Here is a 24,609-nt window from a genome sequence, read left to right on the forward strand (position 1 = left end):
GCCGCTATGGTACGGTGGGCACACGTTCCTGTGAATTCGCCCAAAAGTTTCTGGTCCCTGTGTACAGCATATTACAGTTTTATGGGGGGTTTTTTTATCCCTGCTAAAACATCAACATTTGTAAGATCTCAAAAATAAATGTAAATTTTACTTGATTTCTATATATTCTGGGCTAGCTGTAGGATATGGACTTGACCTAGTCGAGCAACCCTGCGCTCGCTCTTGCCCATTGTGTGGTTACGGCCCAAAAGATCAGAAACTGGAACTAAACTCAGCATGTCAGTTCTGGTGTCTGAGCATTTAGCTCAGACATTGCAGCAAGCACACAATGCAAGTTTGTCTTATCAAACTCGCGCATGGGTAAGAGGCCTAAGCTTGTTTAATCAACAAACAGCAATAAAATGTCACTAGGTCTCAAGCCACATTCACGTTTATTTTTTTTTAATATGCATTCCCAACTGATCAAATGATGAGGTAACATTAGATTTCCATCGCATTTGCTTAAATGAGGAGGAAACAATGTTATCTCAACATGTGATCATTGTTGGAGACTTAGTTTTTTTTTAAAAAAAATATGTTTTAAATGCATTACAAAGTGTGAATGTGGCTTTAGGGGCAGAGTGCGGCCATGTCTGGTGGGCACTTTCTGGTAACACAACTATCTTTAGCTATGTTAATGTGATATTACCATTACTGGGTACAAAGCAAACAATGGGAGGAAATGCTTACATGTGAATGGATGTTTCTGTAAATAGTGGTTTCACCTACTAATGTTAAGATAGGTGTCATATCCCAGCATTTACTAGTCTGCTGCCAGGGGGCAAATATCCCACACAATTGCATTCTTATAGATACATTTAAATGAGGCCCCAGGTAAACATTGTATAAACATTGAGTAAGGATTTAACATGGCTAAAAAAACCTCATGCTTTACACTACTGTGTATGAATCAAGCTGCACCCATGTTCTATAGCTGTGACATGTGCAAAGTAAACTTGCTGTTTAATGAATACCATTTGTTTCCTACTGATTGACATATTCACCCCAAAAACTTAGTTTTTTTGTGTATGGCAACTTTTAGGCAAAGCAGTGCCATCTAAAAATGTATCTCTTGAACTTGAAATCTAAGATCTTTACATCATTTGCTTGGAGTAATAAAAATCTGAACGGGGGTGGGGGTGGGGGGTGTTAACCCTTTACAAACCATTCCTGGAGCACAGCCCCAAGTTGTGACATCTCGCCCAAACACTGAGTGGGATGCGGGGACAGGAGTGGGCCTTGCCAGAGATCCTATTGTATTGTTAAATGTGAAATCCTTGTTTCCTGAAGCCATTAGATCCCAAAATGTATAAAGAGAGGAGCTCATACCCATAGTGATATTACTTATTTGGACACTAGCCTTACTATTAAGAGATAAGGAAACTAAAGGATATTAATTCCTAGAATGTGTTACATCATACTCCATACATAGAAACCAACCACTAACAATTTGGTAACCAATACAGGCTCCCATCACTGTATATAATACAATACATATCTATTGATGCACAACAATGATATATGGATAACATCTAGATGGTCACATACAAGGCTGTCTCATTGCATAGTATAGATACAAATCCAGACTTTCATTATACAACAAGTGAGGTGGGCCCTGGTATTGGGGTACCAATTCTGATTTGTCCATTTGTAAGAGCAATTTGATGTACTTTAGTGTTAATCTTGACTTGCAGGTTTTCCGTGTTGTTAATAGAACACATGGTTACATTGGCACGGGCATAATTTGAATCAGTTTGTGCTAAGCATCTAATGTGAATGGGGTCGTTCAACTACCCTCCAATGGCAGATGGAAAGAAATTAGACAAGTTTGAATCCATCCTTTTGTTGTTTAGCAGGAGAGGGATGTTGCTGCAGCTACTATTGCTCATGCATGTGTATTGGGGACTTGGTTGACCGTTTTTAGCAGAATGTTTCTTCACAAATCTCGTGCTCATTGGGGGTAAACAAGTTTACAATAAATTACAAAGAGGGTGTGGGATGATTGGGGCATGTCTGATGTTCTTGGCTTTCCTTATGTTGTACCCCAAGGGCCCTAAAGGACCAGTCTCAGAGTGCCATAAAGCTTGACGTTCTGGTTTGGTGGAAAAATTAGGAGGCTCCATAAATATCAGAATGGATCCAGCCATTCATTTAAAAGGGTTGTACCAAGTTTCCAAGTTGTAATAATAAGCTGATAAGTGAGGGTCCGACTGCTGGATCCCCCACCCATCACTAATGGGTGGCACAGCAGGATGTGTATGCTACACCATCAAATAATATGAAAATGTCAGACATTGTAGAGCACAGAGTTGAGTTCATCCATTAGTCCTATGGATAGGGCATAACTTGCAAGCGTGATCTCATCTTGTTTAAAGAAATAAAATCTAGCAAAATGCTTAATATGTGGTTTCCATGGACATTTTTTTTCCCTAGTAAACAAGAATAAGGCTGTTTAAAACCCAACTAACTCCCGTAAACGGCAGCCTAATGTTGAGTTGGTAACACAACACAGACAACAAGGCGAAGCATTCCAATAAGAGATAATACATTATTTTATATAGATATATTTATATTTTAGTATTTTTCAACCATTTTCTCGTAGTCCTATTTTACAACATACAAAATAGACTTCAGTTTCTATAAGTTCAGATAATTTTAGAGTAAAATATACATTAGAAAAGAATAAGTACCAAATTTTCTCAATGTATAACCTTTTCCTTGCCAACAAGGAAGCAAGGCATTGTGGGTCAGTTCAGTGCATCATGGGAGATGTATGCACACCTCTCTAGGCTTCACAGTAGTGGAGTGTGCATACTATTAATGCTCTGCAGACCAATGCTTTGTGTCCCATTAGCAGCATAAAGGTTGAGTAGTGTATAAGCAAGGGGCCTCAGCTCATGCCAAGATCGCAGCTCACCGGCCTGGCTCCATAGAACATTTTCCCTTTAGGTTGTAGATAAAAACAGAGGCATTTAATTTTTTTAATGGGGTCTTACACTGGTGCTCTGGTACTTGGAATCAGTCATTAGTTTCGACCATAGTAAACTGCAGACAGCGTTAGGTAAAGGCCCTGGAGATCTGTGGAACCAAACTTAGCAGCAGGAGTGTGAAAAGTGAACTTTTTATCCAGGTCTGTAGCTTCTGCAAGTGCTTTGGGTGGGTCTTTCAGCTTGAAGAGCTTTCTGCTCTTTGCAGTGAACTGTTCCACAGCCCCACTCACCTTTGAGTGACTACTGTAAGTATCCAACCAAAATCCTGATACAGCTCCTACTCAAAGCAGAGGAGAGGGGCTGTGGGACAGAGCAGCGCAGAGAGCAGAAAGCTCTTCAGGACAAAAGACCAGCCAAGAGCAATTGAAAGAACTGCAACACTGGACCATAACTTCACTTTTCTCAGTCCTGCTAGTATGAACAACATACACAGAGGTATGATCACACAGATATGACTATTGATGGCCTAACTGGCATCCCGGCAGGAAGAAAATGGGAGGGAACTTCTGCCCCTATACCCAGCCTTATATCTAACCGACCAATCAGACTTTGAACAACCCAAGAACCTAGCTATACACATTAGATAAACATATGACCCTTTCCATTTGTTCACAAGGGCCTTCCTACTCTACCTCGATATCAGAAATTGGCATTTATTATTTGACTGGCATTTCTCATCTAACCATATATGATAAAACCTAGAAATAGGAATCCTACAAGCCATTCTACTGCCCACTATTATTACATAAGAATGATTACCAGATTTCCTGTACTTTTTTGAATGCCCTTTTATGGCAGAAATACAGAGAACTGACATCTCTGTGCTAAAGCCATCCCTGAGGTATAGGGTATATATGCAATGTAGCCATAAACCACAGGTGTAGATGTTCCAGAAGCATGGCCATGTGTTGCAATCGCTGGCACAAAATGAGAACCCCTTGATATAAGGCAAATGAATCCCCAAAAACCCAAGCAGCATTGGGGGTGTTGGCAGTCATAGACATGCTGCAGCTTAGTGTTGCCAATATCTCTATACACAGATGATGAACATGCTGCAACAGAAAATGACAGTAAGTGTCTCTACATGGTGCACTGTCTAACAATGCAGAGGGTTTCTGCATTGGTGCTATATGTGCTTTTCTAACTACACGCTAAAAACAGAGTGTGGTCCATCTGAAACTTTAGTATTGTCAAGAGAGGAAACCGGTATCCACAGCGCGTTCCTGATCCGTTCAGCTGGCAAGGGATTAATACTACAGTCATAATTATTTTAGTATTGGAACAAAGATAAGAGAGGTGGAGTATTTAGGGTACAGGCATAAAACAAAGGGTAAGACCAAAAGGGAAAGAAGGGATTCCAGTGACCTAAAAAATGAAAACCCACTTATGAATAAACCCTCCTCTCATCATCTGCATAGACAGTGAAGTGCATAACCACCAAAAAAAAAAAATCCCATCACCGTATTAAACATGAACAACCTCCACTTAAACAAGTTTTGTAATCTGGTAATTCCAATGCGTCCCTCGGTCACCATGCATGTCTCTCTTCCAGCCGAGTCGCACAGTCATCGTCGCTGAAGATTGCAATATGCAGTAAACATGCTCCCAGTTTCAACCATTTGAGATCAACATCCCGAGTCCGAAACTCCAGTATCCTCACCCACAGTCACCTGGATACGGCTGTGCCAGGTCTCTTTGGGTAACAGTTACAAAGTGCATTGTGTGGAGTATGAGGCCTGGGAGTGCTGGGCAGCTTCTGGGGAATTGTAATTCAATTGGTTATGTATTCCTATATTATATAACAGCTGTTCTCCGTTATAGTGTCTACATTGTGGAGTTATACTTACCCACAAAAAAACCTCTTCCTACAAATGTATTAAACTATTCAGTTTCTCATGGCATTAGCAAAATTAATCATCTGACAGGTCTGATAAAGAATGGAAGGGGAAGGATCACAGGTTTCTTGATTTAGACCCAGGAGTTGGAACCGTACAATACCCCCTCCCGTGCAAGGTGTGGAGAGAGCAGCGTCGGTGGCAAGGGTATGGAATGCATAGACAGGCAGCGGGGGGCCACCCAGCTCCTATTGTTCACAAATGTTGTCATGCGGAGGCGACCCTCTCTGTAAGAGGCAGGTGACGGAAGAGGAGGGTCAGGATGAAGAGTCCAGGCAGCAGACTGGCAATATCATCTCACCTCGGAATGGGCGGCAACGGAGGAGCGCCACGGGTTGCTAAAAAGACAAAAAGTATACTTAGAATGAACCAGATTTTGTAGATTCCCTTTTATTAATACATATAATTAGAGTGTAAATAGAATAGAGTTCCCCTATTTAGGACTCTTACATTCATGTCAAAGACAGATCAATGAAAACTAATACATAGATTCTGTACAGCAAGACTGTACAACTGAGCCTTACCTCTGATTGTTTTACTGGGGTAGACTTTTTGGAAGGGTCTGTAGTCCTCTGGAGCAGGAAACTCGTCCACCGAATGGAAGGAATATTTTGATTCAAAGTCATCTGGAATGCAATGCACAAAAGGCTTATAGATGTAATCACACATGATATTGGTCCACCCTACAAGTAAATGGATTAAAGGGATTTTCACACAAAGACAAGTTAAGCCCTTTCTACGGGATAGGGCCAAACTTGCTGAGACCCCCACAGACCCCTCGGCGCTCCATAAGAATAATGGAACAGACAGCCGTGCATGACCGTTCTGCTCCACTAATCTCTATGGAGCTGACGGAAATTGCCGAGCACGGTGCTCGGCAATTTCCGTCAGCTCCATAGAGTTTAATGGAGCAGAACGGTCATGCGTGCCTGTCTGCCCCATAAGTCTGAGGAGCGGCCCCTTGTTTTTACGATCTGTGGGGGATCTCAGCACTGAGACCCCACTGATGACAAAGATAGGCCTGATCCACGGGATAACTTGTCTTTGTGGGAAAACCCCTTTAAGGCTATGTCTTGTGTAGGGCTGTGCTGCACCTCTAGTATGCATCCCATCACATACATATTACAAACATGAAGGACTTTTTTTGTCCATCTGAATTGCAAATGCAAAACAAAAACCTTGAAGTAAGCGGAAAACTACTATGTGAACAAAGCAAATAAAGGTGTTGGGCCTACTAATCACAAACCAGGGGCCATGGATCAGTGCAGGCGCATGCTCAGACAGTTTACAGTCAGACCCGGAAGGGATCTGACTGCCAGGGAGATCGGGCAGCTACGGGGCACATGGCAGTCTTCGTGACTGCCCAGAAGTGGATCGGATCCCCCGGTAAGCTCCGATTGCGGGTGTTACAGCGCGGTGTCAGCTGTGATAGACAGCTGACAGCCACTGCTTCTGGTGCCGGCTCAGTTCGTGGGCCGGTGCCAGAAGCAGGATGTTATAGTACGTCCTGGTGCGCTAAGCATCTAGCCACAGGGACATACTATAACGTCCTGGTGCGCCTAGGGGTTAACCACATGGTTGATGGCTCCACTCCTTCCGGGTCAGGAAGAATATGTGACTGCATGACAACTTCTGGGTCAGGGAAATCACATGATTGTAAGGGCATGGCTGGATATCATAATCAGGATTGCCCTGTTAGGTTTGCAATTGGGCAATTTACTTTCAATTCATTTACACGTGTGTTGGTTTTATCATGTAATTAATTGAAATCTACCATTTGTTTTCTTGCACTGTGAATTAAACATACATTGAGAATGCTGTAGTGACATTGATGCAGAAACTGTCCAGTCAGGACTAATAGACCTGGGCTGGATCACTCATACAGAGCAGCCAGGGGATGGTTCAGCAATTGATTACTTCTGCCTGTCAGGGCCAACACAGTGATAACATTCTCTGGAGCAGTGCTTAATTAGCGTTTTTTCAGGTTATATGGGTTTTACTCAAGATCTTAAGTTGATTTAAAAACAAATCTAAAAAACACATCTCAAAGTCATTTAAAGGTTGGCTGCTTTACTCCAGGTTTTTTGTGATGTGTGTGTAAGGATAATAGGTAAATTACCAATATCATCTATTAAATGTTCTGCACAGCTTTCTTGAAATATTTCTAAAGCAGAGGTTTACTTTATGTCTTTTACCTGATCAGCTACCATTCTTGTCCACAAATTGGCAGCAAATTCAGGGTCAAGTCATTGGGGGTGTTAAGGGTGGGGGCCAAGTACAAACACAATACCCCAAATTCTGGTTGAAGTTTGGGTTCAGCATGCGCCCGAACATTGCGATGCGGGTGCAATCTATCTTCCAGGACCTTATGATAGTATTTGTTTTCATTACTGTATCTATCCTGTACTAAACTAGGATGTGTGAAGGACAAAGGACAGTCACAGGACAGTACAGGGGAATGACAAATGATGTCCTCGAATATGGAGCATATACCAGAGCATATACCAGATCATGGACATTAGACATCACATGACCGTCTCCAGCCATTTTATGGACAGCAATGGCAGTTGATAAGTTATAAGACATTTCTGAACTTTACATTTCAAGAAAGCCATGCAGAACTTTTACTAGATGGATATTGGCAAGTTAACCAATATCCTGGCTCACACATGCAATAGCTAGAAGTGAAGTGGCCAACCAGTCTTCACTGACCTCGATGATCTGCCAATTATTGTACTATTACAAGTTAAATGACATCTACCATCAGATTATCTGATTTGCAAATTTTTAAAAGCTTTGTATCTAACAACATGCAGCACTTCTAAGGCTATATTCACACTGCCGTTGCCCGCCCGTACCATACCGTAGCGGGCAACGGCAGTGCACAGGGAGAGGAGGAGGAGGAGGAGGTGAGCGCAGCTCACCCCTGCCCCTCTCCATAGGAATTAATGGCGCACGGCGCCGTATTACGGCAAAAGATCGGACAGGTCCCATCTTTTTCCGGGTACGGAGCGGTACGGTGCTGCACGTGTGCGGCACCGTACCGCTCCCGTAGGGCGCCGTGCGCCCATTGTTGTCTACGGAGGACGTATATCGGCCGTATATACGTCTTCCATACGTTAGTGTGAATGCAGCCTAAGACATAGTAAAAGAAGTTCACTGCAGATGCGCAAGGGATGGGGAAGTGAGTAGTAAGCATCTACAATCGGGTAATCTGATGGGTGATGTCCTTCAAAGAAGTTTTTCATAAGCAAGTTTGTAGTACAAAAAAGAAAAATAAAATTGAGGTAGCGTCCAAGATTGTTGGGGATGCTAGGAGTCAGATTCCTGCCAAAGCTATATTATGGACCTATCCCATATTAAAACTCCCGGAAACTCTTTACGCAGTCTTTATTCTTACATATCCAGCAGATGGGAAATTAAAGTGCAAAGAGCAGTTCCGGATCTTACCTACAAATGACCTCCCAACTGAGATAGAGTCTCTGTGTCCATTCCTAACAGGAGGCGGAGGTGGGGGAGGTCCAGCAGGGGTTCGAGAGGGAGGAGGAGGTGGCTTAGCCCGATTCTGTGTTGTATCGTTTGTGCCATGCATTCGGTAAGGAGGGGGAGGAGGTGGTGGTGCATCACGGCCCCCATTGCGTACTACAGGAGGTGGTGGAGGTGGAGCTGCAATAAGAAAGCAATGGAATGCAAAACTATTACTTTATCCATGAATTTTTTCACTAATGGCTTGCTGAGTAATGCCTTCAAAGCCTTACCTGCTCCCCTAGAAGGAGGGTCTCTTGCAGGTGGGGGTGGTCTGTTACCACCAGGCGATAGATTTGCTGAAGGTGGTGGTGGAGGAGCCAATCCTCGCACAGGTTGCTTACGATGGAGAGAGTTGTGCCTCTGTGGTAGATCTGGGGGTGGCTCATTTATGGGACTAGGCGGTCCATTCACAGAGGGAGGGGGTTGTCTGTAAGGTGGCGGTGGAGGAGGCTGTCCCTGAGAGTTAGGGGTTCGCATGTTGACAGGAGAGGGAGGGGGCTTTACCGGAGGAGCAGCAGGGGCCCGATGCCCAGGGGTTGGCGGTAAAGGTTTATCCCTACTGTAGGGTTTGGCGTTCTGAGCAGGAGAGGGTGCTGTACTAGCATGGCGTCGCCCAGGAGGAGGTGGGGGAGGTGCAGAGGAACTGTGCTTCATTCCAGGACTAGTGGTACTAGGAGGACGGGTGAGATCCGGCAAGGATGGCCTGTGAGCTCGTCCGACTTCAGGAGGGGAAGAACGGTTGCTGCTGCTGTCACAATCATCCTGGGGTCTCCCTACTGAAACTGGTGGACGGGGAGCAGCTGCCCTTGTTGATGAACCCTGAAGAGGTGACCGACCAGATGGGCTTTCTATAGATTTTTAAAAAATAATAATTTAGGAAAGATCTTGACAAAAATCATACACTGCTGAATAAATAATGAAAGAACTGCATATCATACCTGAGCTATCTTTCGTCCCTACTGGTCTTAGTTTGGGAACACCTCCTTGGAATAGGCCTCCTTTCGGTTGCAATGCTCCTCCACCAGGTGGGCAAAATCCAGGACCACCACCTGCACCACCTCCTGGACCTTTCGGTTCTGCAAAATAAATGTTTTGCTTATACATTCCTACTTTCAAGGAAAGCTGTTAGTTCAATATTGAGCTCTGAACATTCATTCAGGCTGGTGGTCTTTAAAATTCCTGTATAAAATAAAGAATGAGCGACTGTCTGTGACTTGTCACATCTATATGTCTATAAAGAAGGGAAGCACACACCAGTATGGCCGGCTTACAGGGAACCTGTCGGGTGAATTTGGGGTTTTTTCTTTATTTTATATTGAAAGTTTTATTAAAGGACATTACCACCAGGGTCAAGGATTGTAAATCAAACACAGACATACTGGTGTGTGCCCCATCTATCAGGATCCGCTGTTCCTTACACAAATATGTAAATGATCATGAGGTCCAGGTTCCATTAACCCCTTAAGGGTTAACCCCTTTTGTTTTCATTTTTCACTCCCCACATTCAAAAATCTACAACTTTTTTATCTTTCCATGTAAAGAGCTGTGTTTGGGCTTGTTTTCTGCGTAACAAATTGCAATTCATAGTGACGGTATTAATTATTCCATGTTGTGTACTGGGAAGCAGAAAAAAAAATTCTGAATGCAGGGAAAATTATGAAAAACCGCATTTGTGCCATATTCTTGTGGGCTTGGATTTTACAGCTTTCACTGAGCGCTCCAAATGACAGGTCTACTTTATTTTTTGGGTCGGTACGATCATTTGTCTAAGGTTTTATAATGTTTTCATACATTTATAAAAATTAAAACCTCCTGTAAAAAAAAAATTCTTCATTGTGCCATGTTCTGGCACTAATAGCTATTCATACTTCAGTGCACGGAGCTGTGGGTGGTGTCACCTTTGGCGACTTTTGATGAGTTTTTAATACTATCATTTTGAGGACTGTACGGCCTTTGGATCACTTTTGATAAACATTTTTTATATTTTTCAAAAAAGTGCCACTTTCGTCTTTGGGCGCTACTTTCTGTTACAATGTTAAACGCCGGGAAAAATTATTATATTTTGATAGATCGGACATTTTGGGACGCGATGATACCGAACACGTTTATGATTCTTACTGCTTATTACTGCTTTTATATGTGATCCAGGGAAAGGGGGGGTGATTTAAACTTTTACTTTTTTTACTATTTTTTCATAGTCTGCCATCTACTGGCTATTAGAGATCATTGCACATGGCAAGCCTACGAGTCTCAATGAGACTGTAGGCTTCCATGGCAACCTATCGCATGCAAGGTAAGGTAAGGTGTAAAGGAAAAGTTAGGAGCCGCGGTCTGTGTCAACGCCGAGCGTGGTAGTAACAGGCGGGCGTCAGCAGTATTATACAGCTGACACCTGCTGTGCATGGAGAGAGCTCAGCTCGTGAGCCCTCTCCATACATTCTTCGCAGCAAGAGGACGCTATAGTTGGTCCTGGGTCGCAAAGGTGTTAACAACTATGGAGCCCGTAAGGCTCATTTACATCATTTGTAAGGCTTTAAAAAAAAATTAAAAAAAAAAATAAATAAAAAATAGGGAATAAGAAGCTAAAAGAAGAGCAGATTTTCTTTACAAATATAATATATCACCAGGATCAAGGGTTGTAAACCAAGCACACGGATCAGATACTTATGAGTTGTACACAGTAAAGACTTAACTAACCTGCTTCTATATCAGTGTCGGAATAAGGCAAATGCCACTGAATATCAGGACAGGCAGCTCTGACATCCAAAAATACTCCTATCACAACAGTCTCCTTTATTTTTTAATATTTCCTTTCATGCATCTTTCCATATTTCAAGAATATAAGGTGCATGAGGAAACTATAGAGCCCAGTAAGTTGTACTTTAAGCATAGACATTTCATATCAGTCAATATTTATCCAGAAAGGGAGTGGATAAAGATTACATGAATATTTCCTGGATCACAATTATTACATTCAGGTCACACAATACTTACTATCCAACACTGGGGCACTCCTGTCATTCACCACAGTAGTCTTCTTTAGTTTGGCTCCTTTACAGATATCAGTGAGAAGAGCCCCTCGCCCTCTTTGCTCATCACGGGAAAGCTTAGGAGGCTCAGTGTTAGCCTGTGGACAAATATCAGCAATCACATATATAATGACATATTACATGGGGAGCTCCTATGTGTCCTGCAATACTTGGTCTGGCAGGATCTAGGGAATCTCCCATGTGACATAATTTTATGACATCCCAGGGAATAAGATGCAAGTTCTATCCGTAAATAAGGAAATACAAGTTCCTACCGGGGATACATATCGCCAATAAATCTCTCCTTATATCTGTGCAGGTGCTGGATTGAGCAATAAGCCAGAGGTTGTTCCTTTAGTAAATTATAGCTTTATAAATGTTTGGGATAGCATCGAACAAGAGACACAGGAAAAACACGTTGGTCTCTCGATCTTCACTCCAATTACAAGTAAATCTAATAGAGCTACACAGCAGTAGTGGATATATTGGCAGTGGGGTAGGGAGGTGCACGGCCACCAAAATCAGGGACTAAGTTTAATAATGCTAGGCAACGACACTAAAAGAGAAGATCTTTCAGCCCAAAAGTTTGGACACACATTGTCAAAGAGTTTTCTGTATTCTCATGACTATAAAAATTGTAGATTTACACTGAAGGCATCACAATGAATTGTAAACACGTGGTATTATATACTTAAAAAAAAAATGTGAAACAGCTGAAAATATTTCTTATATTCTAGGTCCTTTTGCTTTGATTACTGCTTTGCACACTCTTGGCATTCTCAAGAGGTAGTCACCAGAAAAGATTTTCACCTCACCTGTCAGGTTTAATAAGTGGGATTTCTTGCCTTATAAATGGGGTAGGGACCATCAGTTGTGCAGAAGTCAGGTGGATACACAGCTGATAGTCCTACTGAATAGACTCTTAGAATTTGTATTATGGCTAGAAAAAAAAGCAGCCAAGTAAAGAAAACAAGTGGCCATCATTACTTTAAAAAACGAAGGGCAGTCAGTCCGAAAATTGGGAAAACTTTGAAAGTGTCCCAAGTACAGTTGCAAAAACCATCAAGCGCTACAAAGAAACTGGTTTACACAGGAAAGGAAGACCAAGAGTCACAGATTAGAGACCAGGTCAATGTCACACATTGTTCTAGCAGGAGACACATCTCTACAACAACTAGTAAGAGGAGACTGTGTGCCGCAGCCTTGATGGTAAAATAGCTGCTAGGAAACCACTGCTAGGGGCAGGCAACAAGCACAAGGGACTTGTTTGGGCTAAAGAACATAAGGAATGGACTTTAGACCAGTGGAAATCTGTGCTTTGATTTGATGAGTCCAAATTTGAGATCTTTGGTTCCAACCACTGTGTCTTTGCGCGACGCAGAAAAGGTGAATGAATGGACGGTACCTGCCTGGTTCCCACAGTGACGCATGGAGAAGGAGGTGTGATGGTGTGGGGGCGCATCTTGCAGCGGCATGCTATTCCATCAGGTTTGCGTTTAGTTGGACCATCATTTATTTTTCAACAGAACTGTGACCCCAAACACACTTCCAGGATGTGTAAGGGCTATTTGACCAAGAAAGAGAGTGATTGTTGCTATGTCAGATAACCTAATCTCCACAGTCACCCGACCTGAACCCAATAGAGATGGTTTGGGCCGAGTTGGACTGCAGAGTAAAGGCAAAAAGGCCAAGTGCTAAGCATCTCTGGGAAGACTATTGGAAGACTATTTCAGGTGATTACTGCTTTGCACACTCTTGGCATTCTCTTTATGAGCTTCAAGAGATAATCAAAGCAAAAGGTGGCTACTTTGCAGAACCTAGAATATAAGACATTTTAAGTCGTTTCACACTATTTTGGTAAGTATATAATTCCACATGTGATAATTCATAGTTTTGATGCATTCAGTGGCAATCTACAATTTTTAGTCATGAAAATACAGAAAACTTCATGAATGAGAAGGTGTGTCCAAACATTTGGTCGGTACTGTATAGTGTTAAAAGACGACCACTTATAAAAGAAAATCATTACAGTGTTTTCTGTGCTTAAATAACCAATTGAGACATTTATTGTACTTTTACATCACGCATTAAATAACGACCGCACAAGTTTTTTTTTATCTCCTCAAGACTTAACAATAAACGCTTGTACAGGCGTTAACCCCTTTGTGACCAAAGGTCTTTGGTGCCTGAATGTCCAATTTTTGCGCTTCTGCTATGCACTTCTTTAAATGTCGTCTCTGGAAAAGCTTTACATATCGTAACAATTTTTACTTTGTTTTTTTTCAGGACAGGTGAGACTTTACCTTGATAGGATAGTTTTATTAATTAAAAAGAAAAATATATGTAAAATTTGCCAATAACAGACTACAAATGGGAAAAAAATTGCCATTTTTCCAATAAGTTTTTTTTTAAAGTAAAATATATTATAAATAAGTACAGAATTACCCTTTCCCAGGTTGAGCTACAGATGCAGAGGGTGCATGTACTTCTGCAAATTGAAAGTGAAAGTCTCCTGCAGCTTCTTCTATATTTTGCCTTCAGCTGACGGGCTGGGTGGGGGCTCACATCAAACGCTTACATCTCCTGAACACTTGCACATAAAAACACATTTCTTGTGTGATAGTAAACAAGAGAGACTTCTCTTTATGATGATATGTTGATTGTGCATGGATACTTAAAGAGAACTGGAGATATTAATTCACTAAGTTTCTATGTGTCAGGGTTCAGGAGATACAGCAGTTTGAAGTTGGTCACTGCAAGATGTTTATAGACATCCTTTCTGCCCGGGGTATGTGCAAATAGGACGTCTATAGCCGTTCGGCAGTCGTGAAGGGGTTAAAGTCACCTCTGGGTACAATCGAACGTTACTATTCTCATCTTGCATACATAGGACTGCTCAGAAGCACTACGAATGTAAAGCTGAATATGTGATAGCAACGTTTGGTTCTATTACAATAGAAAATAAGCATCAAAAACTTAAAAATAGAATTATACCTGTGGAGGCCCAAAATTTATTTACCACCCCGGGCACATGGCAGTCTTAATCCGCCCCTTTAAACAGGGTGGATGATATGATTATCACATGGTATTACCAATAAGCAGTACATACATACCTGGGAGAAGGTCGGAGGTGGAGGAGGCCCTGGTGGAGGTGGCGGAGGGATAGGCATCTTTATAAATAATCACAACTCAGTTGATTCCTGAAACCAGCCCCTATATGGGGTGGGGCCACACAACTCCTGTATTGAAAAATTAATAGAATTGCATCAAATTTACAATTACCCTTTGGCTGAGGCAGGACAGATGCTATATAAAATATTTACTTGTAACGTACCTACCTTTGAACCTCTGCACCACTGACATTCTCCATGGATCCCAACCACCCAATGATTGAGAATGTAGTGGGGTGACATAACTAGAGAGGAGCAGAACAGACGTTCCCGTTGGGCCGCAAGACCCTGACTTATTGCCGAATTGTCACCCAAAGAGCAAATTGATGCAACACCCCCTGGCCAATTATAGCCATGGCTAGTTGCCGAACCTGAACGAGAACGTTTGGTCCATTCATCTCCATTCATAACACTACATTCTGCCTGCATGCAGTGGTGGAGACGGGCAGCGGGAACTATTCAGAATTGGGTGTTCGTTTTTTCACATTTTTCATGAATGTTTCTGAAGTCTATTCTTACATAGATGACTGGACATGTACCACACAGTCATTGCTGGAGTTCTAGGTTCAATACAAGTGTAAACAGGAAATGAAGCACAAAATAAAATTCTGAATTCCTTCCCTACAAACTCCTTGAACTTTAAATATGTAATCACAATCTCTGTGCTGTCAATTACATTCTAGAGGAAGTGCATTAGTAAAAGCAAGGAAACCGCAATCTACAAATGGATAAAACAAGAGGCCGGACATTTGGAAAGCTTCCCATTACCGAAACTGTACATAGACAAGAGGACTACATGCCCATTTCAGTAAATATTTGAATCCTCTCATACTCCATGGAACCACCAAACTATTCAGATGCAACCAGGAGGCACAGACCAGTGGTCAGTGATATTTTGGTTGTTTCCATCAACCTTAAAGTACATCTACCACCAGGATGAAAGACTGTATGCAAATGAGCCTGAGGGTCCAGGATCTATTAACACCTATAGAGCCTGAAGCCCCTCGGAGTCATTTGCATACAGTTCTTCATCCTGGTGGTAGATGCCCTTTAAAGGGGTTTTCCCACAGGATAGGGCTCAACTTGCTGATCGGTGAGGGACTCCGTGAGGAGACCCTAACAGATAATGAAAACGAGGGGTCCAATAGGGTCCCAGGCACCTCAGTCCGACCCCTCGTCGCTCCGGGAGATTAATGGAGCAGATGCCGCGCTTGACCGTTCTGCTCCATCCATCTCTATGGAGCTGGCGGAGATAGCCGTGAGATGTATGGAGCAGAATTTGGGATCTATATGAACACTTTTTATTCAAATATTCACGAAATGTTGAAAAAGCGGCGACTCAGACATTTTGGCGCTGTTTTCAGTTACGGTGTTCACGGCAGGGAGCCATTTTAAAAAAAAATATTGTGATACATTTATGATTTTTAATGTTTATTTTTATATGTTTTCTAGGAAAAGGAAGGCGATTTAAACTTTTACTTTTTAAAAAATGTTTAACTTTTTTTTACTATTATTTCAGACACTCTAGGGTACTTTAACCCTGCAGGGTCTGATTGCTCAGGGACAACCCCTCACAGTATTTATGAGGCAATGGGTATTTTAGGTTTCCCTCTATACTTTTTAAACATATAGATACTGTTATCTTTAGTACATAGAATTATTCACTCTTTACTGATCCAGCAAGCAGGTATGTCTGGTATTGTCAAGGGCACGTCCAGAGTTGGCTCCAGGTTGCAGTAGGCCCCTGGGCGACAACATCAGTAGACCCATTTGCAGTGAACTCACATGGCGGCATTAAAAATTCAGAAACTAAAACAGTCTCCTGTTCCCTAAAATATTCCCTATTATAGCAATCAGCCCCCTCATGGTTATTTTGTATACAGCCTCCCTCATGGTTATTTTATATAGACCCCTATGGATTCATTAGATACAGCCCCCACGGATTCCTTATGTAGAACCTTATATGGTGGGACTCACCCAGCAGCTCTGGGCCCCCTGGCACTAGCCCAGGTATTCCCAGTGCTGGTGCCAGCCCTAGACACATCATCTAACAACCTCTAAAATTATAGAAGACCCATCAACACATGTTTACATGGGTTGTTACAGCTAAAAGCTCATTCAGACAGGTGCTTTTGATCAGTATCCCATCTTCTCTTTTGCAGATAGCATACTGACCCATTAACTTGTATGGGCCTGTTTACATGTCCGTATTTTTTCACTGATGGTGCAGACTGAGAAAAAAAATTGCAGCATGCACTGCAGACCTTATTGGAGGCAATGTATCTGCAAACACATGAATGACATCGGTACGCAATCCATTTATTCTCAAATGATGCTAGGCAACCAGCTAGGCAAAAAAATAGAAAATTAGAAAACCATCCTTTCTTTGCGGATGTGAATAATATGGATGCGAATAATGCGGATGCAATACGTACATGAAATATTTTTAATAAACGCAGCAACAACATAATGGAAACCCAGCGCTACCATAGGGCTGTACTCACCATTTGCCTTTATTATGTGTATTGGTTCTGAACTTATTCTTTTTCAGGTCAAACTTTAACGTATATCCAAATCCCATTTTTCCTCTGGGCTTCAGCCATTACTCACCCCTCTGAACACTACCCATCTGCCTCCCTGCACTTTGCCCCCTTCCCCGCAGGCCGTGCAGAGGAGGGCAAATGATTGTTCAGCTGAACACTACTGAAGGTGTTTATGCATCTTCTCACATGTCTGACAGTAGAAAAGCGGGAATATCTGGCATTTTATATTTATCATGGATAACATTTGTTCAGGCGGTCCCCTACTTAAGAACATCCCACTTACAGACGACCCCTAGTTACAAACTGATCTCTGGATGTTGGTAATTTACGGTACTTTACCCTTAGGCTAATCTTTATGACAATCAAACATTTTTAAAATCCAATTATAAAATTATATATAATGATAAAATATACTGTTCCAACTTACATACAAATTCAACTTAAGAACAAACCTATCCTGTATGTAACCTGGGGACTGCCTGTATTCATCCAGAATAAATTTCATAACCCGTATTTTATGTATTTCTAGTAATAAACATAGAGCAGAAGGGAGAGGACAGTGTGCAAATAAGTTGATAGACTATAAAAGGGGATGGATTAAAGGCCTCACCTTAAACACACAACCACTTGATGTGGAACATGACCTGAAAGCAGAGAAGTAGCAGAAGAACACAATGTTTAAAGGGCAAGCGAACGAATAAAACAAAAGCTTTCCCAAAGACATATAGAATGGTTTGCATTCAAATTCCCTACTATTTGTAATGGTAAGAGGGCAGGAGTTCAATTTCCAGTCATTAGTACAACATTGGAAGTACCATGGAAGACTAGCATAGGGGTTCATTGCTGACTTGTACATTGGGCAGATGGGAAAGGGATTCTGGCAATTACAAATAAGAACTCTGGGAGGGTACAAATTGTGTGAAACTGGCACCATACATTACATTGCCGTGTCATCTCTCTGGAGAGAAACCATTCAGAGCAATGTGCAGACCTAGCTTAGGGGGATGTTCACATTTTAAAGCAGATTATGGTCTGCATCCCATTTCAATGGAAATCCACACTGTCTCAAAAGGTGGGTTACACATTTGTCTGCACATGGGCTGTGGAGGCTACAGCATATTACACCCAGTATACGGCACCACAAGCTTCAAATACACAGCAAAAACTTGGTGCTCAGCCACGAGATCAGCCATGTAAAACTTGTCCTGATATAGACGAGACAACACACTGAGAGGTCATCATATGGAAACTTCAGAAACTATATTGTTGGCTTACTGAAGGTGTTCATAGACTAAATCAGACTCCCTCCACCATAAAAAAAAGTTTAGCAATGACAACTTGGACATCACATGGGTCATCTTCTAGACTCGGATGGTGGCTACCCAGGATTGTGCCATGCAATCTGCACGTTCATGCTCAAAACATCCTGAGTATTCACCTTCTGCACATTAGACCCATCTACAGATAAGCCGTCATGCCAGTCATTATTGTCATACCACAGATACCTGAAGGTTTATATGACTACACGACTGTGACCTCCATCTCTCCATTACTTCCTGCACTTTGACCTCAGCATTCAGGAATTGATCAGAAGAAATTCCACAAATTTGTATCACACCTTTACAACACAGCCAGAGATCTTCTTGGCTTCCAGTATACAAGTCTAAAGTTAGGCCCTATCCTTAGTGCTGAGGCCCCCACAGATCACGAAGACGAGGGGTCCGTTAGACTAATGGAGCAGACGGCGCAAACATCTGTAAAGAAGTGCAATGCAATGACAAATAGGGCGCAACAACAAATGGCATAACATTCCGGAAAAAAAGGGCGCAAAACAGCCATTATGCAGAAAAAAAAAGCAAAAACACAAACAAGAAGGAAAAAAAAATAAATAAATGACCCCCTTGGTGTTGATGGCTCTCAGCCAAAAAGGTTCTCCTACCCCTGCTCTAAACATTCAGGACCTGCTGGAGGAACACCATTAGAGTAGCAGCAAAATCACTAAATACCGCAATACAGTAGAACTGCAGACTGTATGAGCAATCAGACAGCCCAGGGTGCAAGTGAGAACCCTATAGGAAAATAACATCCAAATGTGATAATCGGCTTGTACCACAAAAACCCAGGTATGGAAAAGTTATTTGCCTGAGAATTTGGCGAAACCAAGAAAATATTTTTAGTACAAAAGATACTTTTTTAATGTATTAAAACCTATATACATTTGGTATTGCCCTGATCATACTAATCCAAAGAATAAAACTAGAGCGTCATTTGGAGAAAAAAGGTTTGGCAATTTTACTACATCTTGAATATTTTTTTCCAGCTTCTCGCTACATTGTATGGGATTGTGTATAAAACAAGTCCTAATGCAGCTCTGTACATTGAGGAATAAAATAACTTGAATTGAGGGAGAAAAAAACGGAAATGGAAAAAGGGCATTCAATGGGAAAAGGTTATAATGGTGCAGAAGATAAGAGGTCCTGTAGTGAGAGCCTAGAGGCCGGCACACACAAAAGTACGGGGCTGATATCACAGCCGCAGAGTAGACTCTGCCATTTCCAGTAATTACAGTAAGACATAGAACATATTATTGTATATTTAGTCTACGATCTATGTTCTAGATCTCAGACAACCCCTGACAGCAGAGAACTTGATTAGGGCCCTGCCTCTTGACAACACACGTACACCTGGGTGAGCGTAAGCACCTGTGGATTATATACGGACAGATGAGTTTTGGCCTATAAATAGGCTCGCATCCCTGGGGGCAGCACTATGCATAAGGTTTAGAGACGCAGCAGCTTGTTTTTTTCTGGACAATCCACATTTTTCGAGGTTCTGCACTTTCTGTCTAGTAAGGTATGCAGCAGAGCTATGCAGTCACACCCCGGGGCTCTGTTCCCCTATCATACCTTGCTAGAAAACTGGGTGAGGTAGCATAAACAGGAGGTGTAATGCAAAATCATAGCTTCCGTCATCCATCCCAGAAAACTGCTGCCCTCTGATAACAACTACCAGCATGTCTCCTCCATACATTTAGACCACTTTTGTTTGCCAACAGAAACAAGTGGAAAGTTGCATAGCAATGGCAGTGTCCTCTATGGGGAGAAGATGTTATCTGCCGCATGTCTTATACCATCCGAGACTGAAGTGAACCAAGTGCATTCAGTTACCTGATCCAAGATGTTGCACGTGTAAAGTCACCATGTAACCTGTGACTAAGAATCATAGAATAAATCAATTTACTGGTCACAATTTTGCAGCACACAGACTACTGCTGGTATTCTCATGTCTTCCTTTACACTTAAAGGGAAATTCCATCCTTAAGTCATCTACTTTATCATCAGCTAACATACAGTATAAAAAAAAAATAAATAAAAAGCTCACCAGAGTGAGTGGGAGCTCCATTACCATACGCAACCCTCTAGATTTCTAGGCTTAGGCTTTTAATTGTGACCCCACTGAACTCACTGGTACAGTATACAGTGTGCAGCATCCCATATTATGAGGCATGGGGATCTTTCTTCCCAAGGCCCTATACTTCTCACGTGATGGTTTTGTGTTTTGAATGATGAAATACTTTGTATCAATAAACCGAAGACATAAGACAACAGTCTACACAGTACAGAAACAACTATAATAGTGTCTGACAGGTGTCCCTATGATGTCCTCATTTTAACAGGAATAAGGCTACATGCACACTAACGTATGCTCGCACGGCTACGGCCAGGTGGGTGGGCATACATCAGCCGCGATGGAGAGGAGGATGAGTGACCCCCTCCCCTCTCCATAACGATCCATTGCACACGGCCAGTAACACTTTTGCAAACACCCATCTCCGATTAGGACCATAAGTAGCAAAGGAAACCTACCATCAAGGAACTACCTAAAAAGTTAACTCCCATGGTAGGTTGCCATTATCTGACTTTTCTCTATGCAGTACCTGTAAAAATCTTTTACTTATGTAAATTAATCAGCACGGGCTATTGGGGTGCGGAGTATTCTACACCCCAGTAGCCTCAGCTGACGCCACCTACCAGAGCACCCCCGCCATGCTCCTGCCTTCACTTAGCTTCCTTGTGCCGAAACTGGAGTTCTGCGCATGCAGAAAAGATAAGTAAAAGATATGTTTTTCTGCTTCTACAAATTGTTTAGATTAGACAGGGACCATCAAATGGTAGCAACTTACCATGGGATCTACCTTATTAGATGGATCCCTGATGGTAGGTTTCCTTTAAAGCCCCTGGAAGTAAATCATAGTATTTCCATTCCAAAACTGAAGAACTGGAAAATGGAATGGAAAAATAATAAATGGCTTAAAATTGTTGAAGAACATGGATATACAGCGACAAACCTTATATACATTAATGTTGTTCAAAAAAAGGACAAGAAACAAGCACATGATGATGGACCTTATGAACCCAGGGGGTCAGCTATGGGGTCAAACACTTTCCTGGACACATAAGTGCTGCATACAGGACCAAATGTGCTCTGAGAGGAACCACTGCAGAAAATGTGAACATGTCCAAACTCTGCGGATCCTCTGTTATACCTCCTGGAAATGGAGAAACAGACTGTCAAATAGGTGTTCCCACTTCCCTTCTCAGTGGGCGTGTGACTCGAAACGAACATCACCGATTGGACAGTATCCATGTTTGTGCAGGGACACGCCCCCCACCAACTGGTAAGACCAAGATGTCAATTTATTCCTAAAACTGTAGAAGGAATGACAGAGGAGCAGTACAGTACAGTTATAAGGAAGAATGATCATGGATAAGGCATTGACGTCATTATGGAAACTACAGCAACGTTATACAGCAATGTGCACTGAAATCTCTCATGGGGCAGCACAAGTATTTCCTGGTATTGGTTACTGACCCCCAGAATATCTCATCAAGACAAATACTGTCATGTATAAGGATCCCAGAAATATCAGAAAAACTCTACATCTATAGTGAAATCTGCTGATGGTAGATGTCAGTGTCTGCAGAAGGGGACACTGTGACCTCCTGATACTACACTTATTACAATATTTCTCCCACAGCCAGCAGTAGATTGTATTGGAGAGCTACACAACGTCCTACAACTCCCAGCATGCCCTGACAGCCCTAGGCTCACAATGGTATAAAGGTGACCACTTATCCTTGTCAGGTACCTACAGAACAAGGTAGAGCGTGGAACTACAACTCCCAGCATGTCCTCACATTGCCGGGACTGACAGGCGGTGCTGGGAATTGTAGTTCCACAGTATCCAATCAGTACAAGGCTGGCAATGGTCACCTATGGCATCCAGGACTGCGCTGCTTGTCATCCACAATGTGTATCCCACAGCCTGGACACGTCCCACACTCCAAGGCACTGCACCGCTGCTGCACACCCCGTCCGCCCCTCACAGGAGGCCTGACAGCGGCCACGACTCTCAGGGAACCAGCTCTCTGCCCCTTACCCTCTCTCTGCTGTTCCCTCCGGTTTCCGGTCTTCCCGGTCTCAGACAACCCGGAAATACAACCAGCAGCTTCTTCCACTAGCACAAAATGGAGTCACCGCAAGGGGCGTGGCGCTAGGCTGACGGGCGTCATCACGTCCCACGTTTGCGGGAAACGAGCGCGGCCATGTTGGGAAGGTCAGTGAGCGATATGTTCTACGACTGCCGCCATGTTGTGGAGGGCTGAATAGGAGACTGCAGCCATGACATTTATTATATATACATGTATATAATAAAGCTGAGTGTATGTATGTGTGTCCGCTGAAGAAATCCCGCTGTTGCGTTTAAAATCTCTGATCTCTGTGACTAAGGGAATGTCTTAGACTAGATTATGAGTCAAAGTTTTCACCCTGCGCTTTCCAAAATCCACTTATTAACCACCATATACAGGAGCCATTGTCTGCTGCTGCTGTGGCAGTTAGCAACCAATCACAACTCTGCTTATATTTTGCCACAGGTCATTAATAGGAGCTCTGAGCTTTGATTGGTCGCTATAGGTTATGCGTATTAGACAGCTCATGTTGGAGTTTATATGGAAAGAGAAACGGAGAGAGGAAGATAGATATATAATTGACATTTCATGTACACATAGCTCCCAACTGTCTCGCTACCCCGGGCGGTAGGGAGAATGTCCAGTGCTATCCCGCAATGTCCCGCCTCCTAGACTTTACTTACCTTTCCATTATTCCCCTGCGGTCCAGCTTCCTCTTCTCTTAGAACGACGAAGTGCACGGTCAGAAGAGGGGAGGAGCTACAATTCAACTGGTACCGCCCCTCCTCCTCGTCATCTCAGAGCCCCGGAGAGAGGATGAAGTGGGACTGCGGGAAAAAAATGGAAAGTTGAGTAAGGTTTTTTTTGTTTAAAGGGAACCTGTCACCGCTGTTTAAAAAAAATTCATCTAAGACAGGTTCCCATAGAGCCCTTTAGTCCTAAGGGCATCCCTTTTTCAACTAACACCAGCGATGCTTAGAAAAGTAGAAAATCAAGTTTTATTATTTACCTGGTAACTAGGAAGAACCCATCGAGTCGAGTTGGGCGGATCAACTCGGCTCGAATTCAGCCCACCACAGCGATAAGGACCTGAACCCCGCCCTCTGGTGCAAGAACTTCCTGTTCCCCCTCAGTGCCTCGTTCCCCCAGCATGCCTCATGGAGTGAAGAAGGAGTTCTCACCATGGTGAGACCACGTCTCCTTTCCCTACATGAACAGCCAGAGTTCTGCTCAACGGCTGCATCGGGGACTAACTCTGGCTTCCGTCCTGAGTACCTACTTTAGGTCGGTGACAGAGCAAGGAAACTGTTACCCCTCCCTGCTACCATGCTGGTCCCGAGGATCCGGGCTGGTGACCCCACAGAGGTGCCACGTGAAGAGCTGCTGCCCGTGCTCCAAGGCCTTTGGATCCCAGGGGCCACTGACTCCTCCTGTGGTTCCTTCTCCTGATGTTGCTGCTATTCCACTGGTGGTGACCTGCACCAGGTCCTATGTGGCACCCAAGCCTGCAGCTGAACGACCCCCACCTGCACAAGTACCTCCGCGGGGTCGGGGTGAAATCCTCCAACAGAATATCAGGGAGGCCATCAGCGTGACTGACAATGAGAGGGCCAAAGCTTTGCGGCAGGTTGGTCAACAAAGGGTGCCTGGTTGCAGCAGGACCATACCACAGGGCAGCTACGGTCCTTTGACCGTGGAGAGGTCACAATTTGAGGGGAATGGAGGACGCAATATGAGAGAGAAGGGAGGCCACAATATGAAGAGGATGGAGGACAGTGGCCACAATAGGAGGGAGGATGGAGGAGGACAGAAGGCCAGGAGAGGGGGGGAGGGGGAATTTAAATGACTGTCTGCCATCTAGAATCTCTCCTCCCTTCAGCGATGCTCATCTCCAAACCTCCCCTGCTCACCCCTCCCACATGGTCTCTCACCTGCTCCTCCCCC

General features: G+C 43.1%; 1 protein-coding gene across 3 annotated transcripts; it reads right to left on the minus strand.

Moving 5' to 3' along the window:
* Positions 1–2,573: 2,573 nt before the first annotated feature.
* On the minus strand, positions 2,574–22,765 carry WIPF2 (WAS/WASL interacting protein family member 2). Of its 3 annotated transcripts, XM_072111442.1 has the most exons (9): positions 22,635–22,727; positions 17,805–17,838; positions 14,595–14,720; positions 11,447–11,579; positions 9,391–9,528; positions 8,683–9,300; positions 8,375–8,590; positions 5,449–5,550; positions 2,574–5,262 (listed from the first exon to the last, which is right to left on the minus strand). In XM_072111442.1, the coding sequence occupies exons 3-9, from the start codon at positions 14,649–14,651 to the stop codon at positions 5,222–5,224; spliced, it is 1,305 nt and encodes a 434-aa protein (XP_071967543.1). In that variant the 5' UTR covers positions 14,652–14,720; positions 17,805–17,838; positions 22,635–22,727; the 3' UTR covers positions 2,574–5,221. The 3 variants fall into 3 exon arrangements, with proteins under 3 accessions (XP_071967543.1, XP_071967542.1, XP_071967545.1); XM_072111441.1 differs by lacking the exon at positions 17,805–17,838 and having other exon boundaries at positions 22,635–22,765; XM_072111444.1 differs by lacking the exons at positions 17,805–17,838; positions 22,635–22,727 and adding an exon at positions 22,469–22,618.
* Between the last annotated feature and the right edge of the window lie 1,844 nt (positions 22,766–24,609).

Source organism: Engystomops pustulosus, chromosome 6 (assembly GCF_040894005.1).
Source record: "Engystomops pustulosus chromosome 6, aEngPut4.maternal, whole genome shotgun sequence".
Lineage (NCBI taxonomy): Eukaryota > Metazoa > Chordata > Amphibia > Anura > Leptodactylidae > Engystomops > Engystomops pustulosus.